Genomic DNA, 21,120 nt, shown 5'->3' on the forward strand with positions numbered 1-21,120 from the left:
GCACTATAGAGACCGGGATTTTTCACTGGTGAGGTGATCCTCCCCCAGCATTTTTCCCCCAAAGTTGCCACCATATAAACCAAAAGCACCTTTTTGGCAAACCTTCCCATTGATCTTAACCTCCACACCCCCCTCCAGAAGGGGAATTCTGGTGTCAAGGGTCCAGTTGACATTAGTGGCAAGTAGTTTAGTCGGCCCTGTATGGACCGTAGAAGGATCAAAAATGACCTAATTTTTCTGCTGCAGTGACTTGCGAGGAGGACGTCTCAACTGGACTTTGTTTCTTTTGCCCCAGAAGGTTAAGTAGTTGCTAAGAGAGACCACCTTTGTTCCAAGGCCATCATGGTACAGGGCACAGACAGAAATCCCGACCATCCTCCAAGTGAGGGTGACCTCCCCTCGTCCCACACGCCCCACCCCCCAGGGAGACACCGGCAGGGCTCCCAGAGCAGCCCCCAGCCCTAGGACAGAGCTGGGTTTGAGTCTCCAACTACTGCCCCATTCTTTACAGGAGGACCCGTGCTGGACTCCTTGTGTTTCTCCAACTGGCCTTCTCAGGCTTCTGAGCACGTGTTCCCGTGAAGGGGGGGAATGAACACGTGTCCACAAGGATGTCTGTAATCTGAGACTCCACCCCCCGCAACAGCAAGTCAAACCCGGAGAGGTGGCGGCCAGAGCTCCAGCGGGGGATCTGCCTCTGACGCTCTAATCCAAACGAGAATCCCGGCTTCCAGAGGATTCGACAGATGACCACGTTAGGGCTTGGTTCTCAAAAATTCTGAAACATAGCTGCCAAACATCCGGTGAAAGTCAAGAGGATCTTGTGTGTCCCCCCCGCCCCGCCACTGCCCACCCCACGGAGCACAAGCCAAAAGAGTTTCGTTATGAAGGACAGGAATGGCCAAGTGGTTGATAACGTCCAGAGATGCCTGTTTTATTTCTTACTAGGTGACTGCATTTCAGGCTGGTAACAGTGACAGTCTAATTACCAACTAAATTTGTACCTCTGAACTACAAATCCACAATCCCACTCACCAAGGAGCAACATGTCAACAGCTAATTGGAGGGGGCTGGGTTTTCCAAATAAATGGTCTTGATTGGCTGTGAGTGGAGCCAGGGGTGAGGCCTGAGATTCTTTTAAAGGCCCTGACTTCTGACTGAGATAGGCTGAAACCCTGTGAGGCCCTAGGCAAAGCCTTCCATCCCAAATCCTAAGAGCACAGCTGTTAGCTTCCTTTCTGTGGTCAGTTCAGCCCAAACAAGGAGCTGAGCTGGGCCCGGCAGAGCGGACCCAGGGCCTACTCTTAGCTGACCTGTTTTTGGCCTGCACTCCCACCTCAGGGCACAGCCCTTTCTGTAGGTTCTTAGGAAAAAGCTAGGCTTCTGGTAATTTTTTTGTCTCTTTTAAGTTCTGCTTTGAGAAGAAAAGGGAATGCAGGGGTGACCAAGGGTGGGCAAGGGCACCTCAGCAGAGCTCCAGCGGCCCCAGGCCCAGAGCCGGGCTGAGTCAGGTCTGAGCTGGTGAGCGGTGCTCCTCCGGGAACACAGGACCACCGCGTCTTCTTGGGAAGATGTCCAAGGGGGAGAACTTAGTAACAACATTCCAAGATTGTAGGGGCTGTTCATCTGAGAAGGTAGAAACTGGGAGAAGGTCAAGATCAAGGAAGAAAGAGCTAGAAGGAAGGAATGAGCAGCTCCTTCTTATCACATGGGAGGCGCTCCATCAAAGTAAGCAATTAGTACGGGAATCATTACCGTAGCTACTCTCTTCCTCACCAGAAAAGAACACAAACTTCCTTTGAGGGCTGGAGAGCCCCTGCCCGAGAACCGGCTGACAAGCTGGTGTTTGTCCCTCAGACCAAGGCAGACCAAGTCAATTAGGAAAGGACGTCCTCGCCCGCAGCTCTGCACGGGGCCTCCGCGGCTGCCGCCCTCTCCCTGCTCCACCCGCCGCGCGTGCGCCTCTGAACCCTCGGGCTCTGCACGTACGTGCCGGCACCTAAGGCAGAGCCAGAGCACCGATGCTCTGTCCGTTGGTGCCCACTTGACAGAAGAACACCCTGGCAAATACCTCACCAAGAGCTAGGGGCCAAGAGAAGGCTGCAGTCCCAGTTCGGGCTGGGTTATGCCAGCCCCGCGAATCCCAAGCAGAGTCTCCAAACACGGAGGTTCTTCTGCTGCTGGAGAGGATGCGCACCCTAGGGTGCTAGCTGAGGAGTTAATGCAGAAAACAAGGCACCACAGAGAGGTTGGACACTTGGGTTGTGTGATTCGGGACACCCTGGGAAAGTCCAAGGGTGGAGGGAAGGGCGGGGGAGGGGGAGGAGAAGAATGCGTTTTAAATAACATCCCGGGAAGCGGGAGCCCGACTAGATGGGCTCTGGTTTGAGCTTTTCTGCTAGGAAGTCATTCACAAAGGCCTCCACAATGGCAGGGGTGATCTCCTCCACGTCCATCACGTACTTGGCCCGGGCTGACATGTCCAGAATGGTGAGCAAAGGGGCAGCCTCGGGCAGGTTGGTGTAATCTCGCAGGGAGTCGGTCATGTCATCCTGGAAGTCACCGGAGGGAAAGAAAACCAGTAAGTTTCCAAGAAAGAGGGTAGAGAGTCCCCTGGGCCCGGACTCCCCAGACGGCCTAGGGACGGAGCCACCACATCATCCTGGAGCGAGGCCGGCCTCCAGGAAAGATGGGCTCTCAGAACGGGGAGCAGGGCACCCCGCCCTGCCAGGGGGAGGGGCAGCCTGGTTCATAAAATTCTCTCTCTGCATCACCCCAAACCCCAGGCAAGCCATCTTTTCTTATTAGCATGAAAGCAGCTTTAACTTGTGAAAATGGGATGTCCTTTGATTACTTACTTTTGCAACCAACTCTCAATTATCTGCAGCCCCACTGTGGGCCCAGGCCAATCTGGACTTCAACTTCAGAATGTTTTTAAGAAAACAGCCCACTGCCCCCAGCCCCACAGCTGCAGCAGGGGCAGGAGTTACACCGCCAGTTCAGAAGCCGGGGCCCCTGAAGTGCTACTGAAGTTTACACGGGTCGCTGTATTTACCATACGTTCCCAGTGACTGCCCTGAGGAATTTCCCTAGTATCAGATGTAGCTTTAAAGTATAAAGGCAAAGAGAAATCCAAAGACAAGGAGAAAGATTTGTAAGGGAGCAACCACCTGAGATTACCTTTCACGCTGCTGATACAGGAAATGGGCTGTTTATACCCATCCCCAGGTTGTCTTACCATAAAATGTGCAAAATTCTCCACTGAATGAAAAGCCCTGAGTCGCCCTGCCGAAAAAGGACTCGGGGTATTCCTGGCCTTAAATGCGGGTGAGCAGGAGGCTCACCGGGCTCTGAGACAAGAAACATTTCTTTCTGAAAGGGCAGTTCTTTAGGAAAGATGATTAGTTACTGTCTTTCTTTCCCCCACCCTATAAAGAGCACGCACTTCCCAGCAATGCCGGGGATTCAGCATCTCTGGCAGCATTCACCCAACTCAGGGCCTCCATCTGGGTTAATAAACAATCTTCACGATAAACAGAGGGGAGACACCTGGACAAATACCATACATCCAATTCCCGTTAGGAGGCCAAGCCAGAGCCCGCTGCCTCCCCTTCACTTTCCCTGGAGCAAACGCGGGGAGATGAATTTTAACGTCTGTTAAGGCTTCAGAAGGGGCAACTTCTGCCTGCGGGAGAGGACAGGATCAAGACAAAGCTGCAGCCCGCTCAGCCCTGGGGGATCGTGAAGGGCCTAAGTCCAGGGCTCAGAGGCCCCCAGTTGGTGCCTGATGCTCCTGCGCCCTGTGCTCCTTCCTGGCTGCCTTGCTTCCGAGGTCAGACCAAGAGAGCTGCCAAGGCCAGGAGCCCAGGTGCAGAGTAGGGGAAGGCCTGGCGGTGGGTGGGAGAGCTGGAGCAGCGGATGCCCCCGGGCCTCTGCCCAACCTCCTGGTCCAGGCTGGGCGGCCCGTCTGCCAGACCCGCACGGACAGAGGGAGGGAGAGCACTGCTTCCAGAGTCACTCCTCATCTCACGTTCACTCCTCTCTCTGCCACCCACTTAATGCAGGACTTTGGCAGAAACTTCTCGGAGCCCAGCTCTCCTAAAACATGTGAAACGGATTCAATAATGGCTCACGTGGGGCTCCGCGAGCGTGAGAGCCAGCCCGCACTCACAGCCCGCCCGGGCGGGGCTCGGAGCCGGCTCACCCTCTCTGAGCCTCACCCTCCTCATCTGTGGGACGGTAAGGACGATGCTCCCTGCCCACGAGGTGAGGAGCACGTGGGTGGTCCAGGTGAGGCACCTCGCTCGGGCCTGGCCTATAGGAAACCTGCCATTGCTCCTTTTCAGCCACGTTTGTAACGCGGCCACCGGAGCCCTCCAGCCCTGCCCAGCGCTGGCTCCGCCCTTTCTCCTCTGCGCCCATCTTTTCTCTCCGAGCCGTTGGAAAGGGGTTAGAGTTTAATACATTCAGAGCGGCTTCCATTTGTGCTTTGTGTGGAGCGGGCTGGGGACCCCCAAGGCAGCGCCCTGTGAACCTGCTTTGTTCCCTCCACCCCACGGCTGGGCAGGGTGACTTCAGCTGCCTTCCAGGGGCCCGCGGAACAGGGGCGGCTACTGAGGTGATGAATGGGTGGTTCCGGGTGTCGCGCCGCCGCGGCATCCCCTGGGATCCAAACACAGCGTGAAATGAGCAGGGGCTCGGACCAACTGGAGGTACAGATGGGAGCAAGGAGGGCAGGGGGGCTTCAAAACGTGTATCCGTCAGTAACTGGCTTAGGCCGGTTCCCCGGGTGGGGGAAGGCAGCGGCACGTGTGCGGAGGGTGGCTCGGGGTGGGGACCGGGGAGACGTGGCTGCGACCATCTTGCAGATTCCACGTGTGCGGGACCCAGGCTCCCAGACCCCCGGGGAGGCGGCCCAGCTTAAGGGCCTGCCCCTCGTCCCTCCCCCTCCCCCTCTCCCGGTGGCGAGCCTTCTGCTCGGTCCAGCCCAGACGAAGGCCCTCCAGGGACAGGCCTGGGGTGGGAGAGACAGGGATGCCAGGAACGTCAGCACTCTCCCTGGGCTGGAGGGGTAATTGCAGGTCGGAGTGGTGGTCGGATCCCCGCCGGCATCCCATGATGGGAAAAGGCCCCCTTGCGGGCCGGGGGAGGGGACTAACCAAGAAGACACTCTGTAAAGCACCAAGAGCTTGGTTTGGACCCAGCCCAGAGGGAGTAAGTGTTGATCGCGATCTTTGTGGCTCCCCAGCAGCCGGGGTGGGCGTAGCCTGGGTGCAAGGGGCGGGGGGTGGGGGGCCTCTGTCGTGGGAGGGCCTCCTGCGGCCCTGAGGCTGCTGTGTGTGAGAGATGGCAAGAAGGAGGCGGCAGGGGCCAGAATTGGTTTTCCTTGACATCTTTTTATGCTACATTTGTTTGTGGAGTCTTCCGGAAGCACGGTCACCCCAGACCCCCTTCAGACATCCCCAAGGGCTGTTATCACCGGTGTTTTAAAGCGGGCCAGCTGAGCCAGCCCCGGGGCCAGGCCACAGCAGCACTCACCTCCCCCGCCACAAAGAACAGAAGCGGCGCCTCCTCCTCTTTGGCTTTGTACTTGGCGATGATCTTCTCAGCTATGGGCTGGATCAGCTGCTTGGCCGCCTCGGACTCCCCGTCATCCTCAGAATCTGTGACAGGAGAGAGAAAGACACAAAGACGCACTGGCTTGTCAATCAAGATGGAGTGGCGCCTGGGTCCAGGGCCTGACTTGCCCATCTGAGCAGCGCCTGAAGGGAAGAGAAGCCTCCCCTGGGACACCAGCCTCGCCTCCTGGGTGCAGGAGCGTGTGTCCCCAGGCATAGGCCAGCGTGCTCGCTGCTCTCACACACAGGCTGTCCTGAACCACGCCCCCAGGAAGAACCAAGTAGCGCTAATGCCCAGGCAAGTGCAGTCCTGTTCACTGAGCTCTTCACAAACCCACCTTGGAAGCTAAGCCTCCCCTAGGCCAGGACCTGAGGTCCCGGCAGTTTTTCCTCACAATCACAGAATGAGATGCCGTGACCGCGGATCTCTGACTTCCTAATGGAAATGGCAGAACTGGTGGTGGTGGGTCAGGACTGTGGTCTGATCAGCAGCTTTGGTGGCGGTTGGGAGGCACCAGGGCACTGGCAACTTCACAGCTGGCAGTGGGACTTGGCTGGGAAGGGGCAGGCTGACTGCAGGGGAGAACCTCCAGCCGGGCTCCCAGAGCCCCCTCTGGGCATCTCTTGCCTCCAGTGAAACAGCAGCATGGGAGCAGCTCACTCCTGCTGAACCCTGAAACCCAGAGCAAGCGCAGACCGGGGGTGGGTGGAAACAGGTGCCCCGGAAGTGCCACACCACCCGGGAGGCCCAGTGCGCAGGCTCGGCCCCACACACTCTAGATCCACAGTTAATTAGCTCCGTGATGCTGGGAACTCGCCTTGCCTCCCTGGGACCCTATTTCCACATCTGCAAATGGCCAGTGAGGTTCCCTACGGTCCCTCAGTTCAGAATTGCTTCCCAGGCCCCAGGATGTGGGCATGTGAGCCTGCCCAGGAAAGCCCCAAGGTGAATGGTCCCCCAAGGCCAGCCCCTCCCAGGGCCTCTGCCCTCCAAGCGCAGGGCCAGCCTGCAAGTCAGTTTGCTTCAGGATTCCCTCAAGTCCGCATGTTGGCTCCCGCCTGGGGGCCCCCAAACCAGACTCGCAGAGAATGGGGGTCGGATGCTGCCTGCATTCTCCAGCCCCCTCACCGTGGTGCGTACGGCAGCAGCTCAGCCGTGATTCCGGTACCCAGATTTACTTTAAGTTGGAACCAAGCAACGAGTCCCAAGGCAGAGGGCAAGGTGGACCTTGGCCAGCAGTTGCTCCGTTTGCAGAAGGAACCAGGGTCACCCTATGGGCCTGCAGGGAGCCCGGAGTGGGTGTTCTGTGTCCTCCTGCTGTCACCCACTGAAAGTCAGAGTGGGAGAGGCGGGGAGACTGAGGGGCTCTCAGCCCCGGAGATGCCCCCCGAGGCCGGGCCCTGCTCCAGCCACCCTGGGGCAGCTCCTCAGAGCACAGGTGAGCGGCAGCAGCAGCTGGGGACGAGCCTTGGCCTAAGGGGCCCGGCCCCCCACAGCTGCTGTGCTGCAGCCCGGCCCCCAACAATGGGTCTGTTCATCACGGGGCGGAGGGCTTCCTCCCGGGCTGACCTCTTCCTCCCAGCTGGCAGCCGGGAGCAGCTAGGAAGGAAAGCACAGCAGCAGCTCCCAGAACACCACCCCCCACAGGGGAGAACCACTGAGTAAATCACCGGGGTCAGGAGCACGGCAGCCACGGAGACAAAGGCCCAGGCCCTGCGTTGCTGGCGACAGAAAGAAGATGCGGGGACAGACTTCCCAGACCCCCACCCAGTGAGCTCTGCCCATCCCGTCCCACCCTGGGGCTCCCGCTGAGCTTCATACCTACAAAAAGGACGAGGCAGGGGCCCTCGTTGAGCTGCACGGCGTTGGAGTCGGAGAGCTCCAGCACGGGCTTGGGGTGCCACGGGAAGCCCCTGCAGTCCTCGTCGTTCAGCACCTCCACCCGCCCCTGCCGCGTGATCACCTCCCCCTGTGGGTCCAGCACAATGAGGGTGGGGATGCCTGCAAGAGAGGGCGCGAGATTGGCCACAGACCCACAGTCCATGGGACGGCCCCCTAGGACACAATTCAGCCGGAGAGCTCTGGGATGGAAGCTGGGCTCAGCCTCTGAAGAGCCAGGGAGCCCCCCTGGGTTGGCAGGTAACATCTCCACGGGAGCCTAATAAGCAAGTCACTCCCCCGCCCCCCGCCTCCTGGTGAATGCACTGAAGCTCCCACCTTATCCTACCGCCACGTAAAGATCAACAAGGCTGTGCGTTTCAGAACTCAGCACGGGGGCCTGGCACATAGAAGCAGGGAAGTCCTAGAGAGATCCCCAAGAAGCAGGAGCGGCTCCCACACCTGCAGGGAGTCTAAACCTCATGAGGTGGTGTGAACACCCACTCCCCTGCAATGCAGACCAGCACAGGTCAAGGGCAGGAGGGCCCCACCCGTGCAAGCACTGGGGGCCTGTTGCGGGGAGGAGCCTGGGACAGGGGCTGCCAGGGGCAGAAGGACAGGAGGAGGACAGCTGGCCACCATCTCCAGCCCTGCTGCTTGGGGAGGTTCCAGCATTCGCTCTGAGGGAGGCAGTCCCTGGAGGGAACATGCTGACGGCAGTGCTGTCGCCCTCATGTTAGAATCCTGGGCTGGGGTAAGAAATGCAACACAAAGCGCCCCACAAACCACAGCCCGCCTCTAACCATAAAGCCTCCAGTGGAAAATCAGAGAAGATCCCTCCCGGGTTACAGTCGCATGTGGGTTTTCCACTTCCCTGTTCTTTGTACCCCATTCCCCGCTGCTTCTCCTCCAGCCACCACCCACAGAGGCAGACTCGGCCCTGCCCTTTGGGGACACTTGTCTCTCCACTGGCAGCTGGTCCCCTCCCCCCTTGCACCAACCAGCTGCCTCCCCTCTGGAGCTGACCGGAGCTTTAATTTTATATGGGCCAGGGAAAGCCAGAGCAATTTAATATTTATAGATTCCACAGCATTCAGTCGGTAATTTGCTCCACTGACATTTTACTTCGCCACGGGGGGCGATGCTGAGGTACCAGAAATACAGCCCTGGTGTTATGACCTGCATGGTGGCTGGGGCAGCGGGCATGCAGTGGTGAGCCTGTCTGAAAAAGAAAAAACGAGTCTATTATGTTCACACCTATTAGAAGGAGTGGCTTGGCATGTTAGGGAACAGGTCCAGAGAGAAACAGACTCTGGGGACTGCCTTTCCCACAACGCACAGCACATACAAACGCACGTGGCTGCAGCCGGCACACTCGGGCTTTCAGGATGCGCCCAGAGCTGTCCGGGCCTCCTGAGTTGTCCGGGTCTCCTGAGTTGTGTGTAAGAGTACAAGAGACTTGGGGCATTTCCAGCCTCATCCTCACAATGGCATGTCATCTCCCAGAGGCCTGGGGCTCACATCAGGTGTGTCCCCAACCCGGATCGGGCTGGGCTTGAGTCAGAAACCTGAAGGGAGCCTGGGGCTGGGGCCCACAACATGACAGTCTGGCCATCTGCAGACAAATACCTCCCCAGCACCATACCTCATCTCAAAAATGCCTTGGCCAAGGTCTTTAATCGGTTTCTGAAATTGGGCAATTTCAAGTGTTGGGCTAAACCAGGGCCTGCCCACTGCTATGATTAGACACTGCAGCAGGCCTGTTTGTAGCTCAGACGTGGGATGCTGAGTTGGTCTGTGGAGGGCAAGCAGGCACAGAGGACGGACAGAGAAGGCAGGAGAAGTAAAATCCAAAGGCAAAGAAGCTCACTTCCTGGTTTGGTGCCTCGGTTTCTCCCAGTGACTACTCTAAGAGGCTTCTTTGTTACCACGGCTGCAGCCTCTCTCCAGTCATGGCTGGTGGGGACCAGGGCGGCAGGGCAGGGACACAGGCCCCCAGCTGGCTGCCATGGCGTCCTCGCCAAGTCAACAGAGGAACAGCTCCGCTGGGCCCCCGGGTCTCCCCACTCCTCCCCCACGGCTACGTGAAAGCGAAGTCCCCCTTGTATTTGGTGCTTTGAGCCCAAGATGATGAGGTGCATGTGCCTGTGGAGTGTAAACAGAAAGCGACTCGGTACAATGACCACAGACTTCAACCAAGAGAAGCCCATTTCCGGCACATGGACAGAGAAAAAGAATCAACAAGCATCGGGCCAGGCCGCCTTCCCATCACCGGATCTTGGGTTAGCTTGGCCCTGGAGCCCTAAGCGTCTATGTTCCTCCAGAGACAACCAGCAGGTGAGAAAAGGAAGCTTGCTCTCAGGGCATCTGCTCTGTGCTCCGCACAGGGCGTGGGACCTCACTCACTCCTGAAGTATGATTATCCTCCTCCTGCAGATGTTCAAGTTGCCTGCCCAAGGTCGTCTGGCCAGTAAGTGGCCACGGTGGGACAGGAAGCCTGGTCTGCCTGCTGGAAAAGCTGCTGCTCTTTCTACCAGGCCGGCCACTGGCGGGAGCGCTCACAGCCCCGGGTTGGGGACTCTCATCCCCATGGAGGAGCTGGGCAGGGCGGGCCCTGCATCCACACTCTCTGCACCACCCACCTCCCTCTTCTCTGAGGCTTTGGGGAAGGAAGCTGAGATACGATCACCTCTCCCCTTTCTCCCCCGCCCCCCGCCCCATCAGGCCTTTCCTGCTCCCCCCTCCCTTGAAGCAGGTTCCCCGAAGCAGAGACTTCTAAGGAGAAAATAGGGCAGAGCCTCTTATGGGAAACTTAAAGGGAATGGAAAATTTCTAATCAATGCCTTTGTGCAGAATAACTACCACCCCAGCAAGGGGCTCGCTTCCCTGACGGGAATGAAAAGGGAGCAGTTCGCCTCTGCTTCTCTTGAACTTGTCGTTTCCCAGCTGGGATGGCTGGAACGGTTGGAGGCAGAGTACAGTAAGAATTCTAAGGAAGACCCCGGAAAGTCACTTAACTGCTCAGAGCCTCATTTCCACACCGTCAAATGGGGGCAGTGACAGTTTCCTGTCTTACTTGGGGGCTGGAAGTAGAATGACACGTAGAAAATGCTTTCGAGCAGACCATCTGGCACCCAGTAAGTACTCCGTAAATATTAGCTCTTATTATAAATAAGTTCATCATTATTTTTTTTAATCATCCCTAAGTTGATCATTTGGCTCGCGAGAAGGGACAGAAGACTGGTGCCTTGCTCTCGTGAGATAAACAGAAACCTCCACGCTGGCTGGAGGGAGTTCGCTAAAGTAATAGAACACCGAGGCGACGTCAACACCACAGGGAGGGCTCCGGGGATGGTATAATGCTGCCACGTGTGCGGCTGGTGTTCTGTCGGTTGCACCACCCCAAGCTTAACCTCTGCGAGTAGAACACACACTCTGCGCTCCTAGAGAGGGCTTCAGCCCCAGGCCCCCACCCAGGGGAGCTTGGGTGGACCACAGCAGTGCCTCAGAATCCCCTTCAGCATCTCCCCGAAAACCTAGAGAAGAAGGAACAAGGCCTAAGAAGCCGGCTCCATACTGTTTCCTCCTGGGAGGAGCCGATTCGTGAGTATTTAAAACCATCTCAAAGCCACGTGCGGGACTTCCCTGGTGGCGCAGTGGTTAAGTATCCACCTGCCAATGAAGGGGACACGGGTTCGAGCCCTGGTCCGGGAAGATCCCACATGCCGCAGAGCAACTAAGCCCGTGCGTCACAACTACTGAGCCTGCGCTCTAGAGCCCGCGAGCCACAACTACTGAGCCCATGTGCCACAACTACTGAAGCCCGCACGCCTAGAGCCCGTGCTCTGCAACAAGAGAAGCCACTGCAATGAGAAGCCTGTCCACAGAGTAGCCCCCGCTCGCCACAACTAGAGAAAGCCCATGCACCGCAACGAAGACCCAACGCGGCCGGAAAAAAAAAAAAGCCACGTGCATGGAGACTGTCCCACAGTTGCGTTTGGTTGCTTTCCTATCACCAAGGAAAGAGGGAGTTTCAAAGGAGGTGGTGGGTCTGGGGCAGCACCTGGGGGTGGGAGAGGACCTGGTCAGGGCCGTAACCCAACTTTGTTTCTCTGCTTCTAGATGGCAGTGTGATCGCAAAGATTGCTGGCAGTGGGGAAGAGAAAGGGGAGGAAAAGCAGACCCCAAGACAGGAAGAGTGGGTTAGGGCACGTGGCAGGGCAAGTGGTTACGTGATCACGGAAATAAATGGTCATCGTGAACACTGTGGCAGTATGGAAATGTTTGTAATGCATGGATGAGTTGAAAATGCAGAATACACAGTGCTATGTGTACAATTACAACTATGTAGAAATATGCTTGAAGACAGAGACCAAAAGGACTCAGAAAAGTGAAAACAGTTGTGCTAGGAAGGCAGGAATGTGGGTGAAATAGATACATATTTGAGTTTTGTTAAATGATATTATGATGAATGCACTAACATTAAGTAAAAATCAAACAGGAACCGTAGGGCAGCAGGGGTGGGATGACAAATACAGACCACGCCTTGGCAACATCAACCCCAGTTCATCACATCCCTCTTTTCCTCCCCCTCCTTCTCCCCCAAACCTTCCCCTACTGGGAGAGTTAAGGAAAGGAAGAAGGCAGCTGGTTTGAGTGGTGAAGCTCAGAGAAACCCAAAGGAAGTCAAAGGGATGAGTCTGGGCCCACTTGAACTCGGCCAGAAGGCCCGCGTCAGGAGGCACAAAGACTTTTCTTTTTTGACCATGCCACGTGGCATGCGGGAATCTTAGTTCCTGGACCAGGGATTGAACCCGAGCCCCCTGCAGTGGAAGCTCAGAGTCTTAACCACTGGACCGCCAGGAAGTCCCAAAGAAGACATTTAAAACGGCAGCGTTCTTGTAATACAGAAAAGCCAGAAATGACCAAGTATCCACTGACAGTGGAACTGATAAACAGGCTGTGGTACAACAAAGCACTTCAAGGCACTGAAATAAACCAGATGTAAATATCAACAGGGATAAATCTCAAAAACATAATGTTTAGTGAGAAAAGCAAGCTGCATTATGATATTACAGCATGTCAGCACTTAAGTACACTTCTAGAAACACACCCAGCACGACTATACATTACTCACGGATTCAGAGACGCAGTGAACATCTGAAAACAGATGAGGAATATTCACAGTGAAGGGATGATAGTGTCACCGCTCTCCCCCACTGGGGAGAAAGAAGGGGCAAGGCTCCACGGAGGAGTAAAGGGAGCCCCACTTGGTCTGTGTTTAATGCTCCCATTCGTTGATAAATACCTCAGGCAGAGATGTCAGTTCTAGGTGGTGGCCACATGGGTGTTTGTTACATTATTCTTTGTCCTTTCCTGTTTTTCCTTTTTTTATGTTTTCAGAATGAAACAAGACAAGCAGAGAAGAGCACTGAGGCTGCTCTGTAGGCCCTAAGACAGCCCCCAGCCGCCCTCCCCAGGCCCAGGGGGCCCGCTCCACAGAGCCTGCGCCAGCCCTTTCAATACTGAGATTTGCCTACAAAAAACACCAGCGTGGGCCCCTCGCCCTCTACTCATTGAAAAACACAATGGCTGAATGTTTCGTTTCTATAGAAAATAAAGAGACTCTGCCTCAAGTCCATTTTGTGAAAGGAGCAGGGAAGAGGGCAAAGGAAGGGAAAGAGAGAGGAGAAGGGCGGGAAATGGATGAGAAAGGCAGGGAAAGGGGAAAAGGAGAAGAAAAAGCCAGAGGATAAGGCTAAGGAATAAGAGGGCAACAGAGAAACAGAAGATAAATGGATCCCGAGAGAGCGACGGGCCTCACGCAACTGCCTCCCGGTCTTCCCTGCTGCTCTCCTGGTGGCAGGGCCTCCGTCCACCCTGGGCCCTGTCGCTGGCCCCAGAGGCGGGGGCGGGGGTGGGGAGGAGAGGAACAAAGCCAGCGAGGGCCTCTAACCCAGGAGAGAAGGGGCTCGGAGCCTCCCTGCGCAGAACATGGTATTCTCCAACAGCCTGCATTAGAGAATTGCTAATGGGATCTGCCTTTTGCCAAGTGCGTCTAAACCCTTTCCTTAGAAAGGCATTTGTCAGCAGCTTATAGGGCTACAAATTCCCCAGTCTGCACAAAGCGCTGGGAGGAGGGAGGCCAACCCAGCTACTCCCCAAGGCAAAGGAAGTGGATGGAGGCCACATGCCAGGCTTTGGTGAACTCAAGCGGCCCCATGAAGACTGCTAGCTAACACGGCCCGGGCTCAGGCCAGAGCACCCGAGGGACCAGCAACCAGCCTGGGAGCAGATGCCTCCTCAAGGCCTGCAGCAGGTCCTGCCATCTCTGAAAGGGGTGACTGGAGGACACAGCCTCAAGACCCAGACTCTCCCACCACCATCTGGATGGACACCTGAACGAAGGGGCAGCATCTTATGCAAGGCCTCCTCGGGATGCTGGAAGATACTCAGAATCCGGGGGCGCTCTGAGCCCAGCTCCCAGGATGCTCAGAGGATTCCAGGTTCTTCTGCATTGCCCATTTTCACCCAAGCCTGTCCAGGTGACACAGAGCGGCTCTGCCCTCATGGGCCTCAAGATGGTCTGATGAAGTCATTTGTGCGCTATAAGGCCCAAAGACAGGCCAGGTGGAGGTGGCTCAGCTTGGGTGCGGGCAGGGGAAGGTACCTCATACTGCTCTCTGAAAGCACCCTCATCGAAACGTTCAGGAAGAGACAGAAAGTGGGGTGAGAGACCAGGACACAGAGTCAAGCAGGGAGCATGAGCTCTCCCAGATAGAGCCCTGCGGGATTTGCGGAAGACCAGAGAGCTGGTGGAACCCTCCACTGACTCTGCATATGCATGGAGTGTATGTACGTGCACATCGTGATACTGTAACATGGTGAGGCGTATGTATTTGGCCTTCATCCCCAGCTCCTGGCACAGAGCTCCTAAAACCCCTATAATTTCCTGAATGATTGGGGTGATAGGAACATCTTTTGTTATAATATTTGGTCTTAGTCCCAGATCCTGACGCAAGAGCTTCCAAGACTGTTGGAATGGAAGTGGTAAGAGTGAGTGTCTTTTTGGATGCTCGCGAGATGACGGGTCTAGGTCGCCAGAGAGACGTGGTTAGAAGGTTGGAACATTCAGCTCCACACCCTTGACCTCAAGAGCTGGGGAAGGGAGAAGGGCTGGAGGTTGAGTTAATCACCAATGGCCAATGATTTAACCACTCATGCCTACATAGTGAGACCTCCATAAAGGCCCCAAAATGATGGGGTTCAGAGAGCTTCCAGGTTGGTGAACATGTGGAGGTGCTGGGAGGGCGGTACCTGGAGAGGACATGGGAGCCCTATTTGAGCAAGAAAGAAGAAAGGGGATGGAGAGACACACAGACATTCTGAGTTACGGACCTGATGCTGTAAAAGATGCTTCGTGGTGGAGAGGAGGGAGACTGAGGGAATTCAGGAGAGCCGGCCATACGCCCACCAAAGCAGGTCTGCTGAGGAGAGAGACACTCACCCAGGGGAGGAGTCTGGGCCATGGGAGATGCCGACAGGGAGGAACGTGATGGCCCCGGGACCTCGAACCCCGCCCCTTGAACAGGCAGTGGATCTTCTCTACCTTATATTTTGGTAGTCAAACGCACTGGGATGCTGACTGGTAAGATCAATGGAAATGCTGCCAAAGAACTTACTAACGACTAATGCGCCGGGGAACCCCAAACACGCCATGAAGCTGAAGCAGCCTGTGAGGCTGGAAGGAGGCAGAGGCCGCCTGGGCCACCTGCCCTAGAGCCCAAGGGAGCAGCCTCCCTCTCTCTCCCCACAGGTAGGCCTGTCGTGAGCCACAGCCTGAGGTCTGGCTACAGTGGGAGCTCAGTGAGGCCATCAGAAATATCAGAGGATAGATAACATGCCTCTGGGATTTCTCTTCTAGTCTAGCTTACACGTCACTACTGTACTGATCTCCCCTTAATCAAATTTTTCAAAAAGCTCCAAAGCCCAAAGTTCAAGGACCACAGCCTGGTGCTCAAGGCCTTCCGTGATGTGGCATCACCAGCCTTATTACCCAGTCTGCCCTACAGTACACCACGGACATCCTACTCTGGCCTTTGCCCTGGAATAAACCCTCTACCTAAATCCCATCCATTCTGTAAGGCCCTGCTCTAGAGTCACCTCCTCCAGGAAGCCTTCTGGGCTCAAGAGCTCCAAGCCAGAGTCTCGTGTGAATTCAGACTATTCCACCGTCTGCCCTTCATTAAACGCTGCCTTGAAAAGGATCCTGTGTGGCTCTTCCACACTCTCGATTCACCGTGCTTTAGTGCATCTCTGGCTTCACAGGGCCAGAGGCAGACAGACAGATCAGGGTCAGCCGGCAATGTCTGACAGGCTGCTTGCAGGAATGACTCCTAAGGCTTAGCCAAAGGGGTCAGTGATCAAGTGAGCAGCTGGCAGAAAACACTGTGCCAGGGGGAGAACCCAAGAGTGACGCAGCAGGAGGTAGAGAGCTGGGAACGCAGGCTGGTCCAAGCTGAGGAGGGACTAGTACAGATGGCAGGGAGTGTACACCGTGGAGCCAGCAGACAAGGAGCAGCGGGACGGGCCAGGTGCAGGGCTGGGCTGCAGAGGACACTCGCCGGCCAGAGCTGGGTTCTTTTGTGTGGCTGCCCGGCCGCTGCTTGCCTGGGCACAGGGCCTCTCCAGATCAGCTTTCTGACTCTCAGCTGAGGGCTCCTTGAAGTCTGGGAACCACATATGTACTCATCCTCACACTGCCAGGCCTTAAGAGACTGAGCCAAATGAATGCATCTCTGAAAACTCTCCATTCTCTTCCTGCTCATTTGTGGTCACCCGCATCCTGGCTGTCTGGGCCACACCTAGCAACCAGGGCTCCTACTGCTGTAATATTTACATGTCGATAGCTGGAGAATCCACAAGGAGAGTTCCCTTCTCTGCTCTCTGAAGGCAGACAGAAAACAATCAGTTTAATTTTTTTTCCTTTTTTGTTTTTTTGGCCACACCATGCAGCATGCGGGATCTTAAGTTCCCCAACCAGGGATCGAACCCACACCGCCTAAAGTGCAAGTGCGGAGTCTGAACCACTGGACCGCCAGGGAAGTCCCGCGATCAATTTAATTTTTTCGTGCCCTGCCAATGTCTGACAGAAGGGTACCTTCTAGCCTCAGCCGTGTGCCCAGAACTTGTGCGGAATCTTGCAGGGTTTGTGATTTCTCCTTAGGAGATTGCTATTCTGTGCCTACCCCACCAACAAGGGCCCCAAGAAGCATCTCACAGAGCACAGGGAGGGTAGAAACCCCCACCCTCAAACTGGCTCTGCATGATATAGACTGTCCTTTGGTAATTTATTACTTTCAGGTGACCTCAGGGCCTTAGCATCGACCACTAGAATATGACCTGCACCTCACTGGCCTCCACCCCCAAGAAAGGGCAACTCCCTTCCTCAGAGAGGAAAAGGCTGTGCTTCACTGAGGACGTGTGTTTGGAAAGAAGATGCCCCCATATGGAGAGGCTGCCTGACTGAGCAGAGTGGCCAAGTGAAGCCCAGCACCCGCTCTGCTCTCGGGGACAAGTTCAGTCTTCTGAGCCCTTGTACAAAGTGACACCTATTTGACCAACGCTTTTTAGTTCTTCAGAAGATATCATCCTACTGTAGTTATTTCCCAATGTAAATCCCATCTTGCCCACTCAAGGGCAGCCCTGGGACACCCTTCTGGTTTCTTATTCCCCACCAAGCTCAGTGTACAGTATTGGTGGTTAGCTGGAGCTCAAGAAATAGAATCCTATGCATTTAAATCTACTCCAGCTTTTTTCCAAAAAGGATTTGAGGCTGCTTAAAAAGTGCATGATATAATCCAATAAAAAACTGATGAAAACATCCCACTGAAAGGAAAACAAGGAAGGAAGAGAAAACCAAGCTAGGGTCAAGGGCACGCAGAGAAATGGTCAGCTTTGTAAAACTGCTAAAGGTGGCTCCAAATTCAGCTCTGAGTTTTCTAGGGGCTAAAGCAAGGAAAGAACTGTGGTCTGTGATGAAATCCAAAGTATACGAAAGATGAAAGAAAAAACCAAAAATGCACCTCCAACTGCAAAAGAAGTTCAGTTTTTGCTGGGTGCTAGAGGGTAATTTCCTGAACATGAATTCCTACAAGTGGGATTCTGAAATTAAAGGTTTTATAGATTTTTAAGGCCTCTGGTGTACATTGCCAATTTCTCTCCTTGAAACGTTGTCCTGATTTAGATTCCCACTAGCAGTCTGCTCTCTTTCCTATACTGGGGATTATCTTTTTTTGGCAAGTAGAGTTCTTTGCAAATGTGATAGACACAAATTCAGTGTTTTAATCTGTAAATCATGAATGAAAATTATTCTGAATATTTTTCTTATCCATTCTGACAATATGCGTCAGGTGAATTGCCCACCTCGTATCTTGTACATATTTTCAACTAAATTGTTTGTCTCTCTCTCTTCTTGGACTGGTATCTGGAAAGAGCTCTTTTTCTATGAAGGATATAGATTCTTTGCCACATGTGTTATTAATACTGTTAGTTGCCTTTCTGTTAGTAAGCTTTTTGACATCGAAAAGTTTATCTTTTTTAGGTTGTAAAATCAAATATTTCCCTTTTTTCCCCTAAGTCAGTCAGTTAAATATTAAGTGCCTACTCTGTATCCAACAGTGAAACTGCCCAGTTTTACTGAAAAAAGTTAGGTTAAGTAACTTGCTCAAGGTCAGTCAGCAGTAGGGGGGTAAACCCTCAGCAAATACTTGTTGAATGAATGAATAAGTGAATTGAGAGACATGAAGTTTTACTTATCCCCACCAAGTGGCAATTCAACCCTCTGTTTAGTACGACTGGCCTAGGATCATCACTTTTCTCAAGCAATACTGCTCCTACCCCAAGGCACACATGCTTTAAGGCTCTCTGCAAGCAGAGTGCTGGAAGGAAATACTCCTGGGCCATCTCCTTTAAATTAACCAACTTGGTACCCGTCCTTCTGGACCAGTAAACCATGTCATGTCTCTCCACTTCTGCTTGGAAAGAAAACTGCTTTCATCTTTTTTATTAGTAGGAGGCGTAAGGCTCCCAAATTCTCAAAGGATGAACAGACCTAGACTTAATGCCCAAAGTGTGGTCCCTGGACCAGCGGCAGTGGCATCGCCTGGGGGCTTTTGCTAGAAATGCAGGATCTCAGCCACACCCCAGAACCACTGAATCCGAATCTGCATTTTCGCAAGATCCCCAGGGAATTCTTATGCACATTTGAAACTGAGAATCACCAATTTTAAATGAAATATTAATTTTTTGAAACTAGCTCCTAACAAAGCCAAATGCTTACTCTAAATGGTGAAGAAAAAAGGTTAAAGAACCTGATGAGTTCCCCCACAAGCTGTGGAGTTGGTGGGTAGATCTTGATTTGTCTTTTTTTTTTCCACTTCCTATAAACCAAGACACTGAGAACTCAAATATTAGCTGTTATCTGTCTAGGGTTGACCAGGATCTGGTACCACTGGTACAAAGACAATGAATTTAACTCTAAATAGGCCACCAAGAAAAAACCTGGCTGGGTGAAGGCTGGGAAGGAGGTATTCACATAATAAAGAATAAAAACACAGATTGTCTCACTAGTAATCATTATTTCTGAAAAACACCATGATTAGTACTTCAAGTCCAAGTTTTCAACACTCTCAGGAAATCAATTTTCTTGCCTAAAAGGCAATAAATACCCCCTCAGCCGTCACTGTGACACTTCAGGAATGTGCGAAGTATGGGATTTGCATTATCCTATTAACGCTCCCAGCGACTCTTTGTGGCAGATATATCATCCACAGTTTACAGATGAGGAAACCGAGGCTCAAGGAGCTTGACTAACAGAACCAAAGGTCACCCTCAGGTCTGTTTGACAGAAAGAACCTTGGGATAGGGTTTTGGCCAGCTGTTCTCCATAGCCCAACCACATTAGAACCCACTAGGCCGGGTGGTGAGAAGTAGCTGTCTCACTGGGACAAGCATTTTCAAAAAAAAAAAAAAAAATGGCTTTAATGAGGGATAATCTACATACCTTAAAATCCACCGCATCTTTTTAAGATGCTAAAGAATGTGAACATTCATGGAAATAAAGATGTTCTTTTCCCTCTAGAAGGAAAGCCAAAGAGGTGGTGAGCCCAGACAAGCGAGCAGGATTCCAAGGAACCCACGAGTCGGGCACACCTACCTTGGATTCCATACAGCCGGTTGAGGCGCGACCGCCGGGCCTCGTCGGTGTAGGGAACTGCGAGCCACGGCATCTCACTGAAGTACTGTTTGAATGAGTCCTCTGACCTACAGAGACACACACAGGGAGACAAAGCCCTATTACCCCACAAGGCACCACCACTGGGTCCTCCCCACCTTCCACCAAGTCGTGCCCAGGGCCCTACAGATGCCGGGGCTTCTAATCATCGTGCTCCTCGGACACCAGGCCGGAGGACACTGTCCTACCCATTCCAGCGCACACCCCAAAGCAAAGCTCCACACAACAGGTGGACGCCAAACTGAAATGCCAGGCCACTCCAACATCCCGCTTCTCTGCACCCTACACATTCAGCTCACGCTTAACTTCTCCTTTTTCAACATTGACAGGTCTTACCTTTATAAGGAGTCTAGATGTTCAGACACCACATTCCCCGCCATGTTTGTAATCTGTGCACATAACAGTGATGCGTACAGGACACTTAACCAAGCGTATACCTACGACTCCATGTCTAAGAAACCCTAGGAGTGATGAATCTAATCAAGTGACAGAAAGCAGATCCGGGGATCTGTGGGGCTGGGATTTGGGGGTGAGGATTAACTGAGAAGAGGCACGAGGGATTCTTTTAATTGATGGGAATGTTCTACACCTTCACTGTGATGGCGACACAGGTACATACATTAGTGAAAATACATTGAACTGGACACCCAGAATGTATGAATTTCATTGTATGAAAATTGTACTTCAATAAAGTTGACTTTTTTATTATTTACTTATTTATTTTGGCTGCGCCACGGGGCTTGCAGGATCTTGGTTCCCTGACCAGGGATCAAACCCGCACCCTCAGTAGTGAAAGCGCGGAGTCCTAACCACTGGACTGCCAGGGAATCCCCAAGTTGATGTTGTTTAAGGCTTTAACAAAGTGACTCCTCCCTGTGGCATGCCTTCAGGCTTGCCGCACTCCATGCGGGGTGGGGGGGGGCCCCCGCGGTGTAGTGGGGTGGGGCCCACGGGCCAATAAACTGAGGACAGCATCATGCAGACATCAAGGGTGCGACAGTGGACACAAGGCCCTCCGTGTGTTGCCATCTCAGAGACCCTTCTGTGAACAGAACACCTGGCGGCTCAGTCTGAACTGGGGCTGGAGTTTTGAGATGAAGGAAGGTCACTGATGAGTAAAGCCGGCAAGAGGGCAAGAAACAGAGGAGACTGAGGCTAAAAGGCCCTGACGTACTCCAGGAAGAATGTCTGTTCTTGTTTTGAGGAGATCCCCTAGAAAAACCACGTGGCCAGAGCTCAGAGAAATGACTGCAGAGCCCACTAGGATAGGTGCCACATTCCATTAGTCTCCGGCTCTTTTCTTTCCATCCTCCCCCCTCCACATCCTT

The 21,120-nt window shown here is 53.8% G+C and overlaps 1 protein-coding gene across 3 annotated transcripts in view; it reads right to left on the reverse strand.

Annotated features, from left to right (window-relative positions):
- Positions 1-906: 906 nt before the first annotated feature.
- NXN (nucleoredoxin) overlaps positions 907-21,120 on the reverse strand; it is a 140,790-nt gene continuing 120,576 nt past the window's right edge. For 2 of the 3 annotated variants that reach the window (XM_033848370.2, XM_033848372.2), the window contains 4 exons: positions 19,715-19,821; positions 7,441-7,620; positions 5,539-5,663; positions 907-2,552 (listed from right to left, as the gene is read on the reverse strand). In XM_033848370.2, coding sequence (XP_033704261.1) covers positions 2,370-2,552; positions 5,539-5,663; positions 7,441-7,620; positions 19,715-19,821 — 595 coding nt within the window. In that variant the 3' untranslated portion in view covers positions 907-2,369. The remainder of the gene's footprint in view (positions 2,553-5,538; positions 5,664-7,440; positions 7,621-19,714; positions 19,822-21,120) is intronic. The other variant, XM_033848371.2, reaches the window with a different exon arrangement.

Source organism: Tursiops truncatus, chromosome 20 (assembly GCF_011762595.2).
Source record: "Tursiops truncatus isolate mTurTru1 chromosome 20, mTurTru1.mat.Y, whole genome shotgun sequence".
Lineage (NCBI taxonomy): Eukaryota > Metazoa > Chordata > Mammalia > Artiodactyla > Delphinidae > Tursiops > Tursiops truncatus.